This window comes from Labrus mixtus, chromosome 1 (assembly GCF_963584025.1).
Source record: "Labrus mixtus chromosome 1, fLabMix1.1, whole genome shotgun sequence".
Taxonomy (NCBI): Eukaryota; Metazoa; Chordata; class Actinopteri; order Labriformes; family Labridae; genus Labrus; species Labrus mixtus.
The window spans coordinates 20,620,012-20,640,803 of record NC_083612.1 but is presented as its reverse complement, the minus strand read 5'-3'; the positions used below and the strand labels follow the sequence as shown (position 1 = coordinate 20,640,803).

The 20,792-nt window shown below is 40.2% G+C and overlaps 1 protein-coding gene across 5 annotated transcripts; it reads left to right on the top strand.

Annotated features, from left to right (window-relative positions):
* Window positions 1–1,976: 1,976 nt before the first annotated feature.
* scube2 (signal peptide, CUB domain, EGF-like 2) lies at window positions 1,977–19,520 on the top strand. 5 transcript variants are annotated; one of them, XM_061037655.1, is made up of 23 exons: window positions 1,977–2,238; window positions 2,747–2,863; window positions 3,038–3,163; window positions 3,520–3,654; window positions 4,518–4,643; window positions 4,761–4,877; window positions 6,240–6,329; window positions 6,960–7,076; window positions 7,182–7,304; window positions 7,609–7,725; window positions 7,903–8,025; window positions 8,321–8,437; window positions 9,994–10,083; window positions 10,239–10,361; window positions 10,973–11,140; window positions 11,489–11,695; window positions 16,051–16,221; window positions 16,926–17,093; window positions 17,898–18,059; window positions 18,176–18,373; window positions 18,580–18,732; window positions 18,845–18,924; window positions 19,248–19,520. In XM_061037655.1, exons 1-23 carry the CDS (start codon window positions 2,151–2,153, stop codon window positions 19,392–19,394), a joined length of 3,063 nt encoding a protein of 1,020 aa, XP_060893638.1. In that variant the 5' UTR covers window positions 1,977–2,150; the 3' UTR covers window positions 19,395–19,520. The 5 variants fall into 5 exon arrangements, with proteins under 5 accessions (XP_060893638.1, XP_060893646.1, XP_060893629.1 ...); XM_061037663.1 differs by having other exon boundaries at window positions 2,744–2,863; window positions 11,492–11,695; XM_061037646.1 differs by having other exon boundaries at window positions 2,744–2,863.
* Window positions 19,521–20,792: the final 1,272 nt, after the last annotated feature.

The window sequence follows — 20,792 nt, the reverse complement described above, 5'->3', positions numbered from 1 at the left end:
TCATTGGTTTTTGTTTAATTGCAGAGTTTACCTAATAGAACAACAAGGGTGATAACACTCCCATTCTCTGCTTTACACCAGTTGCCTTTTGATCTGCCTTTGATTTACCATGACCTGGATAAATGAGAACACTGACACAAGAGTAGACAGGTATCACTCCTTGAAATGTATGGCATGTAAGTTAGGTCGTTTATTCATGTCATATTTAGACTAACGAATTTCCCTCGGGATCAATAAAGTATCTATCTATCTATCTATCTATCCATCTATCTATCTATCTATCTATCTATCTATCTATCTATCTATCTATCTATCTATCTAACGCTCATTAGTTATTATATAGGCCTATAACAAACGGCTCTTACAACTAAATCATTGACTGTAAGAAAGGGTGTGAAAACAACAAATTGTATCTTAATGCAGATTAAATCCAGGTCAAAACAGTTGTATTAGACTGACTTCATTTTGGCTTGACATGCCGACATAACTTGGATGTTAATGACACCTCTTATACACAAGGTGGCATTGTTGCCTCACCACTTCCAACCTGTAAGAAGTAAAGTTTTACTATTGTTTTTCTTCACACCAGGGTAAATTCCAAGAATTATTCAACTTAAAACTTTTCAACATAGAGATATAATTTCTGAATATTATCAGATGTTCTGCCTATTGTAGCCTACCTAATGTACAGAGTTGTGGAAAACGGGATATACATCCATAAACTGTCTATCTGAATCTTTGAAATAGAGCTCCGTACAAATTCTAACATTTTACCAAAAAACGCAGTTGGGGGAAATTTAGAGTTTTAAATGTGCCATTATTTTCAATCATTTGTTTTGAATTGTACTGCTCTGTAAATCCATTTTTGTTGCTACTTGTCTTAACTACAATTAATAAATATAAAAACACAATAATAGTATTTAAGGCATACTGCAACCTATTGGCAGGTCTCCCTGCAAACACACAGGCCTACAATCCTCTGCAGATAATTCAAAACGCAGCAGTGTCACTGGTCTTCAGACTAGCTTACACTAACGAACTTATCGATTGGATTTTGATGCTGATGATATTTATGACGACGATAATGATGTTGATGATGATGATTTTGAGGATGTTTCTGATGTTGATTATATCCACGATGCTGATGATACGCATATTAATGATGATGATATGAATTATATTAATAATAATAATTATAATAATAATAAAAGTACTCTCCCTCTCTCAGACATACTCTGATCGTCTGTAGACATGAAACTGCAAAATTGTTTACATTGATGAAAGCTACAGAAATGGAGGTTTGTGAGGCGGTGTAGCCTTCTGTCAGTGTGATCTTAAAAAAGTATTCACTTCTATTTTTTGATAGCCTATTTTATCTTTAATGATTATGTTATTATTTTAAAGATATTAAAACGTATACCGGAATTAAGATCCCTGTGTGAAACATTACCAAGCATTTTAGTGGGCCTACCATTATCTTCCACCGAAATACCATCATAACAATAATAACAATAATAATGCAGACCTCAATTTAAAACACGGTCACTGTGAAAACATTGTAAATTGGAACGTTGCCTAGCAACCACATTGTTTGTCATGTTCTCTTTCAGGGCTAGCTTGTTAGCCAGGTTATCAGCGTTTGTGTATAACGCTAATTGCAACTTTGTAACATATTTATTCAGTCTTTTTTCTTTTCTTTTCTTTTTTTTTTCTTTTTACCTCAGACGTGTGACATGTTCGGCATCAAAACAAACCTCAAAGGTTTGAGAGTTTTTCCAAGGGATTTTCTGTTCCGCGCTGTCAAAATAAAAGTCCTTTTGGCGTGATCTTAATGTAACGCTGAACGCAAAGTAGCTTTACTTCCGGTTGTGCATTGGTTATTTGGCTGACTTGACGCAGCTCTGCTTCAAAAGAGTTTTCTCTACGTGTACGCGCGCGCACACACTCATTCTCGCCCTCTCAAACACACACACACACACACACACACACACACACACACAAACGCACTCCCTCACTTACTCCTTTCTCTTTTCAAAAGCCCCTTGTGAAACAGATTGACAGGCTAGAATGAAAATGAGGCGGACGCTCGGTCACGACTTCAGTGCGTACGCGTCCTTTTGAGAAGACCTCTAAACTTGGATCATATCACCATGGGAGCTATTTGGGCTGCGAGGGACTTCTGTTTGTTTTTGCTCTTGTTAAATAGCCGCCAAAGCGCAGCTCTTCCAGAGATTCGAGGTGGGACTGTAGTGAGTGTGTGTTCATGTGTGTGTGTGTGTGTGTGTGTGTGTGTGTGTGTTGTGTTTTCCAGTCATGGAGAGTGCTACTTTACGCACGCTTTAGAGAGTGCGTTTATGTTGTTGTCCCCGGTCCCAGTGGTGCCTTTTTTTTTTATTCTTTACTTCATATTTTTTGGGGCTCTTTAAGACATGCCTGTGGAAATAATTAACTAATGGCTATGTGTTTGTAAAACAATTTTTGTATCGTAAGTAAATTGCATGAGCACTCATTAGTTAGTTTACACTGGAGTTTTTCAAATATCCCGCTGTGGGCTTCTATTTTCATTAGGCTCGTTTTTATTGTTGTGCGTCAGTTAACAGATATAGGCTCACCCTCTTTATTGTTTACTTACAACAAACAACAAACGTAGATAGTGCATCTTTGAATGTCATACTATTTGATGTATTGGAATATTTGAATGTTTCCTGGTGTTTATGACCTAAAAGACCCTTTGGGATTTCAGTAGATCCATGTGCAGAGGGAAGTGATGGCTGTCACATTGATGCTATATGTCAGACTACTCAAGGCTCATACAAATGCACGTGTAAAGCAGGCTTTAAAGGAGACGGAAAACACTGCGAAGGTAAGTGTTTTCCATTTGTTGACCTATATAATCTGACCTCATTTATTTCCCTGTATAAATGTAGGATATACACACATTTGCCTAGTGCTCTCAAGTTATTGAAGACCAAAATGTTTTGCATTTACATTTTCTGATCAGTGGGTGGACATTTGCTCATATGTTGTTTACTTTCAGACACTGATGAATGTGACTTGGAGTACAATGGTGGCTGTGTACATGAGTGCAACAATATACCAGGCAATTATCGCTGCACTTGTTATGATGGATTTAATTTGGCACATGACGGACATAACTGTCTCGGTAAGATCAGCTTTAAAGGATGGAGTAAAATAAACTTTTGTGATTAATCATTTGCTCTGATGGTGAAGAGTTCAAGTTTATGTTGGCTCTATGTGTAGTTTCTCACAGTCACACAGCCTACTCTGCTTAAGTCCACTTAGTTTCACTTGACTCTGCAATACCTTTTGTTTGATTCATGCAGTGATTTAAACTAGTTCTGAATATTTATGTGTTGTGTGAAAAAGTTCTTATTATCTGCATTGTTGGACAAAATAAGCCTTATTTGTTTTGCATAGGGTAACAGCTAAGTTGAGAACAGTACACACATTTGTTTTGTTAACACTGCTAATGAAATGAACTTATCCCCTGTTTTGTAGATGTGGATGAATGCAAGTTCAACAATGGCGGGTGCCAACACACTTGTGTTAACACTATGGGCAGCTATGAATGCCGCTGCAAAGAGGGCTTCTTCCTTAGTGACAACCAGCATACATGCATCCACCGCTCTGTGGGTGAGTGACCACAACATGCAAGCTCGTTCTGTAAACAGCAGCTACGCCTGCAGCCGTAGCTTGACGACAAAATAAATCTCAGGATTGTAGAAATGATTTAGTCATTTAAAAAAAAAGAATTGATGGAAAGTGAGACTTTAACAGTTACTGGTTCATATATGGTAGAAATATTAGATTTGTACCATTTGTGAGAGTGTTTTTGGTTCATGTTTGTGATTGCTTATTGTATCAAATTGTCAAACAAAAAGTCTGAGAATAATTGAGCAAATCGCTTCAATATTCATAAACAAATCTAAGATTGACGGCACAATGAAGGGTGACAGGTTCAAGCTGGCTTCTGTCACTGAGCCCTTATCTGCAGCAGCCACATGCTGTGGGAAAAGGATCCCTGTGTCCCAGGGAACAAAATAAGTTAATAACTGCAACGCTCAGATCTATGTGGCCTGTGTCACAGATTAGTCTGAAGAGCCTCTGTATTGTCTTCTTGACTGAAGTGAACTAAATGCGAGTACTTTCCGCTCCATCAGGTCATGACAACCCTTTATAATCCCGTGGACCTGTCCACTCAGCTGTGACCCATCTTTATAAACGCTGCTTCATCGCATCTCATTGCAGCTCAAAGAAAAGTACGTTCCCGGAACTTATTTTCAGGGAACTTTTAAGAAATTTTTACCGTGATTATAGAGTTTTCTTTATCCCCTCTCATAACACTGATCGATGTTTTCTGATTGTGTAAAGCTTGAGAACAATCAGTGTCTTTAAGGATGCCAGACTAATCTTGCACTATTTGTGCCTTTGTGTGGAGCCGGTCAGTCGCCGTAGGAGAGTTTCATCGTCCATCTCTTTCCCTCTTTTTATCCCAGAGGGCCTCAACTGTATGAATAAGGAACACGGCTGCGCCCACATCTGCAAAGAGACACCCAAAGGGGGTGTGGCCTGTGAATGTCGTCCCGGGTTCGAGCTGGCCCGGAACCAGAGAGGCTGCATCTGTACGTACTTCACAGCATTCAGCTAAACTCACACTACAACATGACCTAGTCGCACTTATAAACCCGTGTGTTGTGCCGATCAAATGTCTAACGGATGCAATGTTGTTGACCCTGCAGTAACTTGTAACCATGGCAATGGAGGCTGCCAGCACACCTGTGAGGACACAGAGAGTGGCCCCATATGCAGGTGTCACATCAGGTACACACTGCAACCTGACAAGAGGTCGTGTGTAGGTAAGAAATTAAAAAAAGTTTGTTAACTCAGGTGTTGTTTAAAACAGGGAATGTAAAATATTGTAAGACGTGATGCCACAGTCAAATCTCTTTATGTTGTGTCTCTTTATGACATCCACTTTTAAAACTCCCTTTGAAGAAGATTATTTACCCTCTGATGGGTGTGTACAATATGGCTTTGTTACAAATAACCTGCCAGTACTCTATGAGGGCTCCTAGTCATCGAGGTCACAGTAATTGAAAGTTTAATAGAAAAGACAACTGGACATCTCAGATGGGAAGCAACATGTGTTGAAGAACTTCCACCAAGTCAAGTTGCCATTTGGACTAAACTTCGCATGACCCGCCAGTAGTTCAGTCGATTCAAACATACCTGCATATTCAAAATGACTGAACATGAAGAAACCAAACATGATACACTTCTCCATGACTCCTTTTTGGTTTGTTATGTATATTAAATGAAGCACAAAACATGTTAAACAAGCAGTCATTCCAGACATTCACAACTGTAGACTTCTAACTGAGTGAATGGAGTACTAAGCAAGTTAGACATTTATGAAATTTTGAGGTTCAATGAGGAGCTGAAACAAGCTTGGTTTCTATATCATGCTATTTGAAAGTGTATAAATTGATGGTTTTAAGGTATGGCGATTTCAAACAAAACCAAAAAATAAGTAAACTGGATTTCTTTAAAACTGGCTGTAAAAATATTTTTTCTAGTTCTTTTTTGTCTTGTCACATGAACCACAGCTATCCATCAGGGTTGGCTTGTAAACATTTAATTATATTCATAGAAACCAGGGGAATGACTGAGGTACGATTAATATTTTGGCCTCTTCAAATCCTTTCCATGTTGTGTCTTTTATTAAATATGTAACAAAACAAGGAGTGCACATACCACGAGCAGCCCACAGGATAACGCTCTTTGTTTTTTTAGTATTGTGATGTTATCATGATGGAAAAATGAAAACACATTAACTGGAAACATCTCTCTATGTCAGTTCTCCTGTTAGGCGCTTGTGTGCATTTTTCCACACAATGGTTCTGTAGGATAAAGATCAGAAATTGGGTAATATCCCTCCAGCAGCAGCAGCAGTGCGTGTGAGGTCCAGGCGTAGCACTGCGATGTTGTCTTCAGATTCACTTTTATAATCTGATGTGCTATCTGACGAAAACACCAAGCTGCTACAAGCTGAACATCTCAAGTGTAAACATGCATCTGGTTACTGAAAGGGGATCTACACAAACAGAGCTGATGTCGGCAGAAAAATCACGCCTATGATTGCGTTGATTTTAAAATGTTCTGAATTTGTGAACCTACTCTTATTCTGTCAATGATTTGTTTGTTTTTTTGTGCCACAGAACGAGACGAAGCCACAGCGGAGTCTGCAGACCACAACGCAACATCTTTTACTGAGGTGGACAAAAGGGTCAAACGGAGACTCTCAATGGGTAATAATAATGCTAAATTCTAACTGCCTGTGTTCCATGCACATGCTGCATGGCAGAGAACCACTTAGGGATATTATACAGGAGAGAGGACCAATCTCTAGTCAGCCTGTGCATTCCTCAGACTTTTGAGCAAACTGTGAAATGACTACGGACTCGCTGTCTCACCCCCCAGCTTCCCCCTGGAAAAATATGCATTTGTGACAGTGTGATACATTTCACATTATCCTTCTACCTGGGAAGGGCAGGGTGTAAATCTTTACTTATATGGTGTTAGTTGTGGAGTTCTTGATCACATGATTTGTGTAAAACATTGTGTCTTAGGCTGTTTACCAAGTCCATAGTCAGAACATGTCCAGTAATACAGAAAATAACTTTTGTTTAGGTAAGCCTTCATGTCAATATATACTCAGCCTTTGTATGAGTGACAACAATTATTCATGTTTTGAACTGTAGAATGAAACACTTCTCTTCTGTATTTTTCTTGCTCATTCAGCTTTGTGGTCCAGCTGCTTTAAGGGCACCATGTGAAGAAAAAAATCAAGACTCTGTTTAACAAAGGATCTAGCATGTAACATTGAGATATGAAGTGCAACTTTTCATAGGCATTGACATTGTGTGTTTTAATTTCAGAAACCTGTGCTGTGAACAATGGGGGTTGTGACTGCACCTGTAAGGACACCTCCACAGGTGTACGCTGCAGCTGCCCTGTTGGCTTCACACTGCAGCCGGATGCAAAAACCTGCAAAGGTCAGACTGCCAGTCCTTTAAAAAAAAAACTATTATAAACAGAGAAAGAAAGAAAGGATTTGAGCTTTTTCATGAATGTGATCATGAAGATCTTGTATCCCACAGATATTGATGAATGCGAGCTCCACAACGGTGGGTGCGAACACTTCTGCAGGAACACCATTGGCAGCTTCGAGTGCAACTGCAGAAAAGGCTTCAAGCTGCTGACGGACGAGCGTTCTTGTCAAGGTAGAAAAGCTCCTGAATTGTTTAAATCAATGTGATCCATCCTCAAATATCTAAGACAACATTTCAGATCTAGTTGTTAGATAAAAGGGGGTGTCTCAACACAGCTTTTGTGTAACCCCCTTTTTATTTTAAATTTCAAGTATGGAAAAGTTCAAATGTACCTGTTCTTAAGACATGTCAGATTTCACTCTGTGGGGGAATTCATGATCAAAAACTAGCATTTCTCTGTGGTTGGAAAATCCCTCCTGATGAAGAGTGCCACTGACTGCCCTGCTATTATATCTTCTGTTCATTTTGATTACAGATATAGATGAGTGTTATTTTGAGCGCACATGTGATCACACATGTGTGAACTCCCCTGGTGGTTTTCAGTGTCTGTGCAACAAAGGCTACACCATGTATGGACTGGCCCACTGCGGAGGTGAGTCTACAAAGAAAGGAGGGAGTTTCATATGGGACAAGTTGAGCACAACATCTCGGTTTCACTTAAAGATGTGTTCAGATAAAAAAGAATACGAATGCACATGCTTCTTGGTTTGCTGTAATTATTCACCCTGTATTATTAATGAAAATGACCTTTTTTCTATTCTCCTGTCAGATATAAATGAATGCAGTGTGAACAATGGTGGTTGTGAGCAGGGTTGTGAGAACACCATGGGCGGATTTGAATGCTTTTGCCATCCTGGCTTTAAGCTACACTGGAACAAAAAGGACTGCATTGGTAAGCCAGTGCCTCTTCCTATATGGGAGGCAAATCAGTTGAGTGTGTGCTGTTTCCATCCCACATTTTTGACATAAAAACTTAGGGGACAAAAACAGGAGATACTTTGAATTCTGTTCTCTTTTTTCTCTTTAATTCTCTGTCACTTGGTTTTCTTGTGCTTCAGTGAAACATCCCAAAAGATATGAATCTTTTGGTGCTGGAAGATGTTGGACTTGCCTCGTTGCCCTTTTCGCACTGTTGCAATCAAAAGTGTTCCATTTTACCTTGGAGTTTTGTTTTGATTTCCATCTAGAGGCTGAGGGTTCACCACCAGCAAGACAAACGTCTAAACCTACCTTGAACTGTAGTAAGCTGGAGGGAGGGGACCACTGCTTCCTGACATGCCAGTCCCAAGTCCACATCAGCAGTGGTGAGTTTGGTTGAGCTTCAACTCAGTATAACACGATTTTATTGCCATGATGGGCACAGTTATAGAGATATTTCCCTGTGAAATGTGCTGCAGAGGAAGCAATTTGGCTTTTCATCAGCACATGTTAGTGTTTCAGCACCCGCACACCCTGCGGTTCACACCTGTGCACTTCACGCAGCCTACTGTACACGTCTTTCTTACGCTTGAGATTTTTAATCTCATTTACCAAGACTCACCTGCTAATTACTGTACATACACTAGCATTTGTATACCATAGGAGTCACTCTTAATATCTTTGTCCAAAGGTACCAAAGGTAATTATCTGTTATCATTATCTAATAAAACTCCACTCCTGTGGCTAATACACTTACTATTGACAAGTACAAGATTCAACTCCACATCAAAAAATCCAAGCAAGCGCTTTAACATAGGAAACAATGATGCATGTCTTTGTATAGTGAAAATTGGGAATAGTGCAATTGTTTAAAATACTTGATCCAATCAGTATTCTTCATAAATGTAATAAGCAGGGCTGCCAAGTTTGGAGTGAGACTTCGGAAGAAGGGACCTTGAGTCGCTGGCGAAAGAAATGGGGCCAGATTAATATCTCATATTAAATCAACATTAGGATTAGACTGTTGTGATGTCATTATTCTGTCTTACTCTGTCGTTATTCAGGCAGCTCCTCTCCGCCGCCAGATTATTTCTGCAATTTAAAAACAAGTTTCCTGCAATTACACATTCTTCATAGTGGAACAGCATAAGTAGAAATGAAAGTTATTGTAATATCGGATACAACAAAGACAATTTTGACTAAATTAAGTAAATAGTTAAATTAAACTTTGAATTCAGCAACCTGTCCTTTGCTTAGTCACCCCTGTTCACCAGCCTGTGTCACATTAACTTACTCTTGCTCAGAGTGACAATTAAAGAATGCATTTTATTAAGCTAGAAAAATAACACAATTCATATCAAAAAGAGTTGGTTACCTAAAGTTTGACTTTCTGCTTCATTTGAAACGCATTATTTACTTCATTATTTAATTCACTGACTGTCACACCAAAGTTTGTTCTCTTCTCCTGAGATGGTGACTGCATGACCCGCCCTACTCTGCCTCTGATTGGTTGGTACTCGTTGCCTTTCATTGGTTTGGTTAGATTAAGACATGAGGACAGATGATTTGTTAGGCATAATATCTGGGTAAGCAAATCAGAGGCAGAATAAGGCCCCAAGTTCAGCAAGCAGCAAGTAAGAAAACATATTAGAGAGGATGAAAATAAAAAGGGGCAACTTTTGATTCTCATCGTGTGAAACATGAGGATTAGCGTGTGGCCGTGTGAAGATGCTCACCTGCATGACGGTCAATGCTTGAGACTCTGCAGCTCTGAATAAGTCATTAGGTCAAGCTGTTCTGGATCTGCTTGTGTGTCAACATCAGTCTGCAGAGAAACTTTTCGTGTTCCTACATGCCGCCTGTTTGCTCCCTCTTACTTGGCTTTTGTGGCCTTAACTTTTGTCTGTGTTGGTCTGTGTGTCATGGCCTCTCGTGTTTGCAGGGACGGAGGATTCGTACACGGTGACCTGTGGAATGCCTCTGCCCTGCCTGGCTGAAGCACAAAAGAACAGCAGCGGCTTGCAATGCTTAGGCAAGTTCAAAACATCCCAGATTAACATCCATCTTTCTGCTCTGCCACACAAAACAGTAACTCAGGAACAGCTCAGGCTTTACTTTTCAGCTGATAAATACTGCCAGGAGATGAAAATGATGAGTTTTTATTTCTTTTCTTCCTCTTTCCCGCAGGTCCAGAAATGACAAATGTTCCACGCATTAAAACCACAGCCACTTTTAAGTCCGGCTCTGCAAAATGCAACTTGAAACGAAGTCATGATAAACTAAAGGAGAGCTTGAACTCAGCTCAATCAGGTACAGAGGTTGCCAAAACAACGAGCACAACAAAGCCTCCAAACACAGGACCTAGATCACGGATAAACAAGGATTACATTTACAATCTCCTTGTTGCTGGTTAAAAAACATTTAGGTTTTACCCAGAACTGCCAGCATTCAAAGCTGCACTCTTTAGAAGATAAAGCAGACCTCAGAGTCAAAGTAAACCAAAAACCAAAGGCGAATGTGAAAGACATTTTGTGGGGAAAGTGATGTGGTTTTGAGTGTCTTGAATGTCTCAGTACAGCACTTTGTCTGGCAGTGACAGGGGAGGATGTAATTAGCCATAGCATGCCTTTCAGTTGGTTCTGACTGAGCCATCAATCAAATGGGTTTCCGATTGTAGGATTATTTTTGCTTCTCCAAAGGGTTGTGATGTTAACATCCGTCACATTCGCTGAAAAGGCACAGAGGTGTTTCCAATGAAGCAAAATGACAAAAAAAGATCCTTTATAAGTTTTCTGATCTACACTACTGAAAAGTTATCAAATTAACTAAACATAAGGACTTGTTTGCTGTCTTTTTTTGTTGTTGTTGTCTGTTATGCTCTCAAAGTTTTTCTTTAACAATTGTGCCATTTTGTTTGTTAGATAGCAGGTTCCTCTTCACTGAAAACGTCCAGTTCAGCTACGTGAGCCTGCGCTGCACCTCATCCGGACAGCGAACACGCAGCCGTCACGGAAGGAAAGCTGGCGAGGAGGACGGCTTGTCGATAACAGCTGAGTTTGAGCTGGATGTGAACCTAGAGGAGGTAACAGGTTGGTCTCTCTGCGCTTCCTGTCTGCCTGCCTGCCTGCCTGGGACCTTTGTTTCTCATCCTCCATCTTTCTTTGTTTCTTTCCTTTTCTCTTTTCAATCGCTGCTGTTCATCACTAAACAAACCACACTGATAAAGTATCTCCTGTTTTGACTCGGCTATGGTGGTGGGCTCTGGGTTGGGACTCTGAATCAATGTGTTTAGAAGTGGTGGCCTAGATCACTCTTACCCTTACTTGATGGTGGATTTGTGGGTCTAGTTGCGCATGTGAGCAACCCAGGTGAAGGTGCAATTTACGACTTTTTTTTTTCGCAATGGAAACAGTTGTGGTATCAAGTGCCTTTCTCAGCAGAGAGCTGTGACCTGAACTGTGTGCGCCGACGCTCAGAGAAGAGGCTCAGGAAGACCATCCGGACCCTGAGGAAGTCCATCAACCGGGAACAGTTCCACCTTCACTTTGCCGGGTCTGACTACGAGCTCAGCAAGACACTGGGCCAGCCAGCAGAGCTGCCGGGTCACTGTGGAGGAGGACAGGTGCTGGTGGGCAGAAAATGTGGTGAGTTATTCAATGCAGAACCTATGTCAAATGTCAGGAGTCAACCTTTCAACCAGGGACCACTTCTGATGCAAATATTGATTCTTTTCATCTCACAATTATCAACTTGGAACTGCTGTTATTGCAGCTTACATTATGGCTTTTACAGCTTCGACTGGGCCCAATACACACAGTAGGCTCATAGGTTTTTCTTTAAGCAATTGAAATGGACCATGCAAGTAAGATATATTTAGACGAGCTGCTTTAATGATTCGATTAGATTTGGAACAGGTGTTGGCCAGATGAGTGCCTTTCTTTGGTTTTCAGACATGCTGTAATGAGCTAGTTGGAGGGGAGAGTGGGCTCGCATGGAAGAACAGAGACTCTGTTGTTGAAATGGTCCAGCTTCTATGGATAAAAGTGTAACATGAGGGCTGATGGCAGCTCTCCTGGTAGCTGTTGCCTCTCGCTTGGGTTTTATATACAACCTGTGATGGAGAAAATGTTCATTAAATAAGACCGCACACTGTCAAGCGTTGGAGAGCTGAAGGCTGGCATGTGCATTCTCTGGATTTTGGGACCCTGCGCCCCCTAATTTCGGGCCTCACAGTAAGTTCTCTGCCTGCTGCGCTCTGTTTTAATATCAGTGAGAGTGAAAGTGCTGCCTTTCCTCTGTGGAGATGTCTAAATATTTATTCAAATGGTATGCTTTTTGTTCAAATTTTGCGCATGTCTGTCCCAAATGTTGGAGCTGTTTGAATCTGACAACAAGGCAGATCCTGAAAAATATGCGTTTTTGTTTATGCCCTGAAGAAAGCATTGGAAAGCGTTTTTACTCATCTAAGATTTTTTTTCACTTTAACCAAGGAGCAAATCTAGCCTGAAAAAATAACTTGTCTGTAGTTTCTTGAGGTGAAGTTTGTTCAAAGAAAACCCACAGCTGAATACATCTCCCTTCAACTCAACATTTCTCTCCTCTACATCAGCGTCAAAGTTAGTTTTGCTGCTGAGCCGTGCCAACTTGATTTAAACCCAAACTGCTCCTGTTCTTTACTCCTCTGTTTCAGTAACTCAGCTCCTGAGTGTGTTGATTTCTTAACTCCCCCGCTATGCTTTCAGGTCAACATTAAGCAGTCTATTGGCCATGGCAGGGGTGTAGACATGTAATTTGGAAGAGGAGTGGAGGGGGGGGGGGGGGGGGGGGGGGGAGCTGAAAGGCATTCTTCTTAACCTCCAGCTCTTTAAAGGAGCTATATTTTCCCCCTCCTCCTCCCCCACCTCCCGCTCTGGCTTAGCTCGGAGTGCAGTTTAGCCCTATTCAGTTTGCCCACTCCATTGAAAAGCCCATTTGGGACTTGTTCTCGCTGCCTCAGATGGATGACAACACAGGCTCTTGTGCATTTGGAAAAAAAAATATGCATCCTGCTCGGTGCACTCTTGAAAGTGTTTCTCCTCTGACTTTGATGCTTTGGTTGCTGCTTACATCGGTTTCTAGGATGCTTCTACTTAAATGAAGCCTATGGGTGATGGAGTTAATTAATTATGCAAATATCCCTCTCTTAAAATAATATTTGTTGGTTTTCATGTGACTGCATCCCAACACACCTTGATCTGAAAGTAGGACCAGAGCAAACATTCACATAAATGACCCAAACTTTCTGTTCTCGGTGCGTGTCCACGTTTATTTGACCGCTCTAGTTGACTTGTTTGCGTGTTTGTTTTAACATTGAAGATGTTTAGGAAGTGCTCTTGATTCAAGCTGGCAGTTTGAGTGCTGTGTCCCCCCTGCCCCCCAACTGGGGCCACTTTGCATGACCCCCAGCCACTAAACTGCTAAAGAGAATTGACTTCAGCCACACCATGGGAATCAATTAGCATCAGTTGTTTGGGCCTCGGCTTGATAGGCGCGAGCAGCGATTGGGCCGAGCAGAATGGGGGGATTCAGAAACCTGACCCCTTTTATTGGGTTCAGCTCCTTACCACTGTGATACCGTGGTGTTTTCCTATGTCATCAAGTAGGCACAGACTTGGGACTTGAATAGAGGTGAAAGGTCTTTTAAACCTCTTTGGGGCCATCAATTCGAGGACTCTATAGAAGCGTTCTTTGCATTTGAAAGGCTTCAAGGTTTTTTCTCTCTTTCACTCTCACTCTCTCTCTTCTCGCACTGCTTCCCTCTGTCAAATAAAAGCTGTTAGAGGACAATGCAATGATGGCTCCTCATGGTCTTTCAGAGTAAACAATGGGTTTCAAAAAATGAACTGCTCTTGAGAGAATTACATTTTCTTTCTTTGGAGGAAAATCGAACAATTTGCTGAGCCACATAGAATGGATCCACATTAAAGCTTTTTGTGTGTTGCGCTTCCAGAGATTGTGGCTTCTCTACTTACAGGCGGCTTAAACTCAGGCACATTTTGCGCGAAAGGCCTGCCATTTAATTGATTTATTCTTGTGTGAGATCAGCCTCAATTTTCTGCTGAACTTCTGAAGAACATCAGACAGACACAGTAATTCCCAAAATTAATAACAGGTGTCGCTCTGCGTGGGAGGAACCAAAGCAAAACGGCTTTCTGCTCCCTTTAATCAAGACTTTGCACTTTTGTAAGATAAGAAGGAAATGCTCTCTTTGATTTGCTTCTGTGTTTTCTTTTAAGAGAGGTGAGGTTGCTTACGGTGGTAGAAATGTTCCTCCCTAATGCACGGCTATAATGTGTATAAAGTATTAGGACGTGTCAGATGTAGTTAGAGGGGCAGCTGTGGAGAGGTTGGGCTTTTGTCTGAAAGGTTTTAATGGGTCACAAATGCATTTACATAGCTGAATAACACCTTATATTTAACTTTTATGTTTTTAATTTGACTGACAATATGATTCACCCTTCATTGAATAGTGTTGCTTTAATAATTAGGAAACGATTTAAGTAACAACTTTGCTATTATCAATTTCAACTAGCCTATTTCTTTTTGTTAGAAAATGTTTGAATTTGACCATAAACAGACCCTACATTTTGTTTTCTATAGCCTAATTGTTATTGCCAAAGCACAATTATTTTATTTCACGCTTTCCTTTATTAGCTCACCTCATAAAATTCTTCTTTACCTCCACTTGATTCCAAGTAGTTTGATTTAAATATTTCCCTTCTGAACACTGTAGTAACAACACAAGATCTAGCATGAGCTATTAAATAGTCTTTCTATTTAGTGGCAATAACATTGACATCATGAATCAGGTTAAAAAGTCATAAAATGACCAAAAGAACACGACTGATGTTACAGAGAAACATATACTTATACACTCTAAGTCTTTCTTGACTCTATGCTTTGTCTTCTTTACAGAGAAGATTTTAATTTAAAATAGTAGATTAATTCTTTGAAGCCATAAGCTAAAGCTGGTTGGTTTATCTTTCTTCCTTCTGGTTCACAATTAAGATTTTCTTTATCCTGATACATGCTTTGACCATAAAACACTTTTCCAAACACACTAAGAACACAACTATCCCAGTGCCAGGTGAATATTTACGACTTGTCTTTTAAAAGCCGTTCTTGAAGCTCATCTTTCTCTGGAGTTTATAAATGAGTTCATATGAATTTGTGAGTTTGAGGAATGTAAATATTTTTTGTCTGCATCTCATAGTATGATTTGTTCTGTTAAATTACCCGGTGAGTTGTCTTTCTACAGTAGTGGAGTAACTTGTGCTGACATGTAAAAGATGGATGACAAAAAAACTTGTCATATGGATTTATTAAACATAAAATCTGAAACCCTATTGAACTATTGCGCTGTCTTTTAAGAACACTGATTCCTGAAATGTTCATTACATGCAAGTCAAGCTCTGAAATCTGTCAACAGGTTGATGAATTGACGAGGCTCAGCTCACGTTTGATGTGTTAAGGATGCTCTTAACTGTGTTTATCCACTTCAAGTGTGTACACGGTGCTGTTTGATTACACTTAAGAGGCAGCTGATGAAGTCTGGCTTACTTTACTTTCATGGTCTTGTCATGCAACTGAACGACTGTCGTTAGAGTGTAAATCAACTCTGTGGTTAGGACTGTTTCATTATGTGCAGCCACAGGCCATCCTGCTCTATTTGTCGATTCATGTCTGTCTAGCTTTTTTGGAGGCAAGCTTTACATGACTCAGACTCGTCTATTAAAACAATAATGATGTATGTTAAAAGTTCAGACAAACCACACTCTGATTAAACTGACCTTTTTGTGAGTGAAATGTCTAATTTCACCTGCTTGAATGATCAAATGTTTGTATTCCATTCCAAATGACTACTTTAATAAGAAATTATGGTTTTGTCTTGTAAAAACATATGTTGTTCTCCAAAAAAAACGAAATCTTAAATCTCCTTTTTTTCACTCCTGTCTTCCAGTGAGCTGCCATGTCGGAACTTACTTGGATCGGGATCAGGGCAGGTGTGTGTTGTGTCCTGCTGGAACGTATCAGGATGAGGAGGGACAGATGACCTGTGAGGTCTGTCCTGGACCCGAAGGAAGAGACATCTCTAAGGTGGTCGGAGCTCGAAACATGTCAGAGTGTGGAGGTAAGACTGTCAAGCCTATATTCTGTTATTATATTGTGAACACTTGCACTTCTCTATACATGGGTCTTTTTCTTTAAATATTTTTTTTGGGGGCATCCTTATTGGAGGGAGTCTAAAATCTGTATAAAGAAAGAGTAATAAACAAAAGGGACACAACATTTATGAAAGTGTTTTGTGTATATGAGCCACACAGGAAGCGATGAAGCCTTGATAAGGATCTCTCCCTGACAGATGTTCTGCTTTGTGTAAAGCCAAAGACGCTTGAGCTTAGATGTTGAAGATGTATTTGAATTCAAACAGTGAACACGCTTCCTCCAGACTGAAATAGAAGGCTGAAAGAGCCAGCATGTTTCTGTCTCCTCTCGAGCTGTTATCAGAGTCACTTTGTGGCTGAATCCCGGATCCCAGCTCCTCTGTCAGACTAAACAACAGGAGCTATCAGCTAACTCCCACTCGCCCAGTTTGAGAGGTGGTGCACTCAGAGATTAAACAAGTTTCATTAAGATGGGAATTTAAGGAGAGTCTTTTCGCTTATATTTCACATGTAATAAAAAAAAAACGTAAAATAAACTAAGTGACTAAGTGGTGCAGCGCTAAAAGGTTTGTAGGAGGGATAAAATGCTGCTGTGTGTGAAGGTTCTCCCTTTGAATTCACTCAATGCTTGTGTGTGTGTGTGTGTGTGTGTGTGTGTGTGGGTGTTCAGGTCAGTGTCCCCCCGGTCAGTACTCTCATGACGGCTTCATCCCCTGCCTGCCTTGTCCTCTGGGAACGTATCAGCCAGAAGTGGGACGCACCTCCTGCTTCCCTTGTGGAGGAAACCTGGTCACCAAGCGCAGTGAAGCTGTCACCTTTCAAGAGTGTGAGACCAAAGGTGAGAAAGCCGTGTTTGTAGCTGTTGTAAAAACTCCAGTTTAGATTAGTTTAGTTCCCCATGTGGAGGTAATAACCGAGGAGGTTTGATGGTTTGTTTAGAGCTGAGAAAGTTAATAAAAACCTGTCAATCCTGATAGATGGAGTGAAACCTCTGTTGCTGTTAAAGTTTTATTTGTGTTATTCAAATCTTTTTACACACTCATCATCACAACAGAATTGCATGGCTGCAGTCAGTGGAGCTGATGTGCTGACAGGAACTCTGCTGCCCTCCACAGCTCTTTTATTGTCTTTGCATTTAACAGCACGAGTTGTTTTTTAACTATGCACCTCCTTGATGGCAACCTTCATGGATCTGAGTGGGAGAATTTTGGTTCAAGCCTCTTGACCGTGCATTATTGTGTACAATCTAATTGGTTGAGGAGGTTCCATCTTATGAGATATTTGTTACATTTTGCTCACTTTTACGCTGTTATTCTTTTTCATAAAGACCCTGCAATATTTCCAGCTCAGTGGTCATTTTAAAGCAGAATTTAACCCCTTTTTTGAAAACATTTGTGTGTTTGACCTTAATGGATTGATACCTGCAGTTAAAAGAGGATGTAAACAACGACTCCATCCATTAAAGATCAGGCTGTTAACCTGAACTTAAAGATTTTCCTCAAGAAATGTTACGCTGCTGGTTTGATTTGTACCATACCCATAGGACTTCACTTATTTTGGGTTGTAAACATTAAACCCACAGTGAACCATTTTGGCATGATATGAACTAACAGTCTTCTATCTTTGTGCTTTACTCCTGCAGTCCAGTGCTCTCCCGGACATTACTACAACACCAGCACACACCGCTGCATCCGTTGTCCCATAGGCACGTTTCAAGGAGAGTTCGGTCAGAACTACTGTGTCTCATGCCCTGGAAATACCACTACCGACTTTGATGGCTCAACTAATTTCATGCAATGCAAAAGTATGTATGTGTGAACAATGAACAGCTCCTGCTTGAAATACATTTTCAAACAATTCACCTTTGCAGCTCCAAAAAAAACCATATTATTTAACACTCTGATCTATGAAACATTACAGACCGACATTGCGGAGGAGAGCTGGGAGATTTTACTGGCTACATTGAGTCCCCAAACTACCCGGGAAACTACCCAGCCAATATCGAGTGCACCTGGACCATTAACCCACCCCCCAAACGCAGAATCCTGATTGTCGTCCCAGAAATCTTCCTGCCCATTGAGGACGAGTGTGGAGACTACTTAGTGATGAGAAAAAGCTGTAAGTTTCACTAGTACAGATATTTGAGTGTATTCATAACTATTTGTTTCAGGGTTTTTCTTTGTTTGGGTTTGGTATGCTTAGGTTCACAAAAGGATTTGTGGTAGGCACACAAGATATTGTGTATAATCTTATTTGTCTTACTCTGGTTACACCTGATCCCAGGCATTTATATTCTCTATTTTTACTAAAACTTCATTCCACAGCTTTATCCAACTCGGTGACAACCTACGAGACTTGTCAGACTTACGAGCGTCCCATCGCTTTTACCTCGCGCTCAAAGAGGCTCTGGATACAGTTCAGGTCCAACGAGGGAAACAGTGGGAAAGGCTTCCAGGTCCCATATGTGACGTATGATGGTAGGAAGAATGATATGATATTTCTTTCTGCAGAAAACAACACAGTGTTCTGTACAAGTTTTTTCTCGTGCGTTGAATTAATGAAACTATTTTTGGACTTTTTGTGTTAAAGAGGACTACCAAGAGCTGATAGAAGACATTGTTAGAGATGGAAGATTATACGCTTCAGAGAATCACCAGGAAATTCTAAAGGTATGTTGGGACAAATGATTCACATGAAGCACTTTTCATTGCTTGGTTGTAGGTTTTTTGCATTTCACTTTTTTTTAATGGATTAAACGTTCAACAGATTATTTTTTTTTTATCTCATATGTATTTATGATACAGTTCAAATTGTGATTTTTATTTGATGTTAAGTATCTGCAAACCAAACTACATTGTTAATTTTGTTGAGCACATCAACACCCACAAGCGCCCTCTTTTGGTGACTTGTGGAAATACAAGCTGCTGTTGCTCATATTTGCTTTTGAATATGTTTATTCTTGTCCATTAATGGAATTCATTTTTCTAATCAGGACAAGAAACTTATGAAGGCGTTGTTTGATGTGCTGGCTCACCCACAGAACTTCTTCAACTACACAGCACAAGAATCACGAGAAATGTTCCCAAAATCCTTTATCCGCTTCCTGCGCTCCAAAGTCCTGAGATTCCTTCGCCCTTAGGATGTTCCTGCCCTTTTATTGGATATTTCCTGAAAAGCTAGATCAGATGCCGGCTAAAGAATCTGTTTAATCCACTGACCCAGCTTAAAAATATTCTGTAGTTATCTGTATCTGTTTTCACATGGAGTGATACTAGAGGGGACTTAAACAGACCCTGAGGAGAAAGTGGACAAGTCATGCAAGTGAACAAAGATTTGAGAATAAGTGATACGTGGTGCAAACAGCACTGGTATCCTCATAGGCGGTCTGGCTCTCTTCACTTTGTTTGGAGAAATGTGTTTACATGTCTTAATTAGCAACAGAAGAATCGTAACGACTTAATGCGTCCCTGTCAACTTCAAACTCACCATTTCAAATTTCAAATCTATGTGTTGATTGAAAAGCAAATATGGTAGCTAAACGGATACCTACTGTCAGTGATGCTGTAAATAGAGTTTGTATCTGCAGTAATCTTAACATAGACTATTTTTACAGGTAGAGGTTAATCAACAGAAATACTGCTAAAGGAAACAAATATAGCACCATTTTTTTCTTGGTAACATTAGCACTACTAAAGAAGTAGTGGCACTGACTGCTACTGCCCTGGAGACATTTTTCATTTTCCAAATGTTTTGCAGTCGCACAAGTATGCATCAAAACATTGCACATTGCAATATTGTGAACTAGCAACCAAAGACAACAGTTGGTTCTGCAAACAGTGCCGACAATGGGGGGAGATGTGATTTTAGTGACTGAATATTTCTGAAAATTGAACACTATAATGTCAGAAAAGTCCTGTAAAATAGAAACGGAGCGATTTGCCTGTCTTAGATGACATATATATTTTTGTATGGTTTTGTACATCCAATATACTGTAAATAAAGATAGGACACTTGTTTTGCGTTTGTGTTATAATTTGTGTTTAATTATTTTCTCTGTGATCAAGAAAAAACTTCCTAAGCTGCATTTCATTCACATACTCAGATGCATGATATCTTCAATAAAGCAGTTTTAATCAAAACACACATATTAGTAAGACAGCATAAGAGACAATAAAAATGCCATTCTCTGATTTAAGATGGAAAAGAAAGAATGGCATGAAATACAATTAGCCTGTACCAACAGATTTGAACCATATTGGATTTAAAGCTTCAATGAGGACCTTCGTTTCTGTTGAGTTTGGCGACCCCTGCAGGCAAAGTGATGCATTACAACTCTACTGATTCTGTCATGTGTAAGTAGGTTGCGTGTATGTTTTTTTTTCTTTATTCTGCTCCTGCTTGATTTACAACAAATAATCAGACTTTTATGCCGATAGTCAAATTTCCCTTTGCGTTGATATTAAACCCGCCAGCCGGGGACGTCTTCTGCTTGAAATCGAGCTACCCCAGCGGTGTTGTATGCGGAAATGGACCGCCA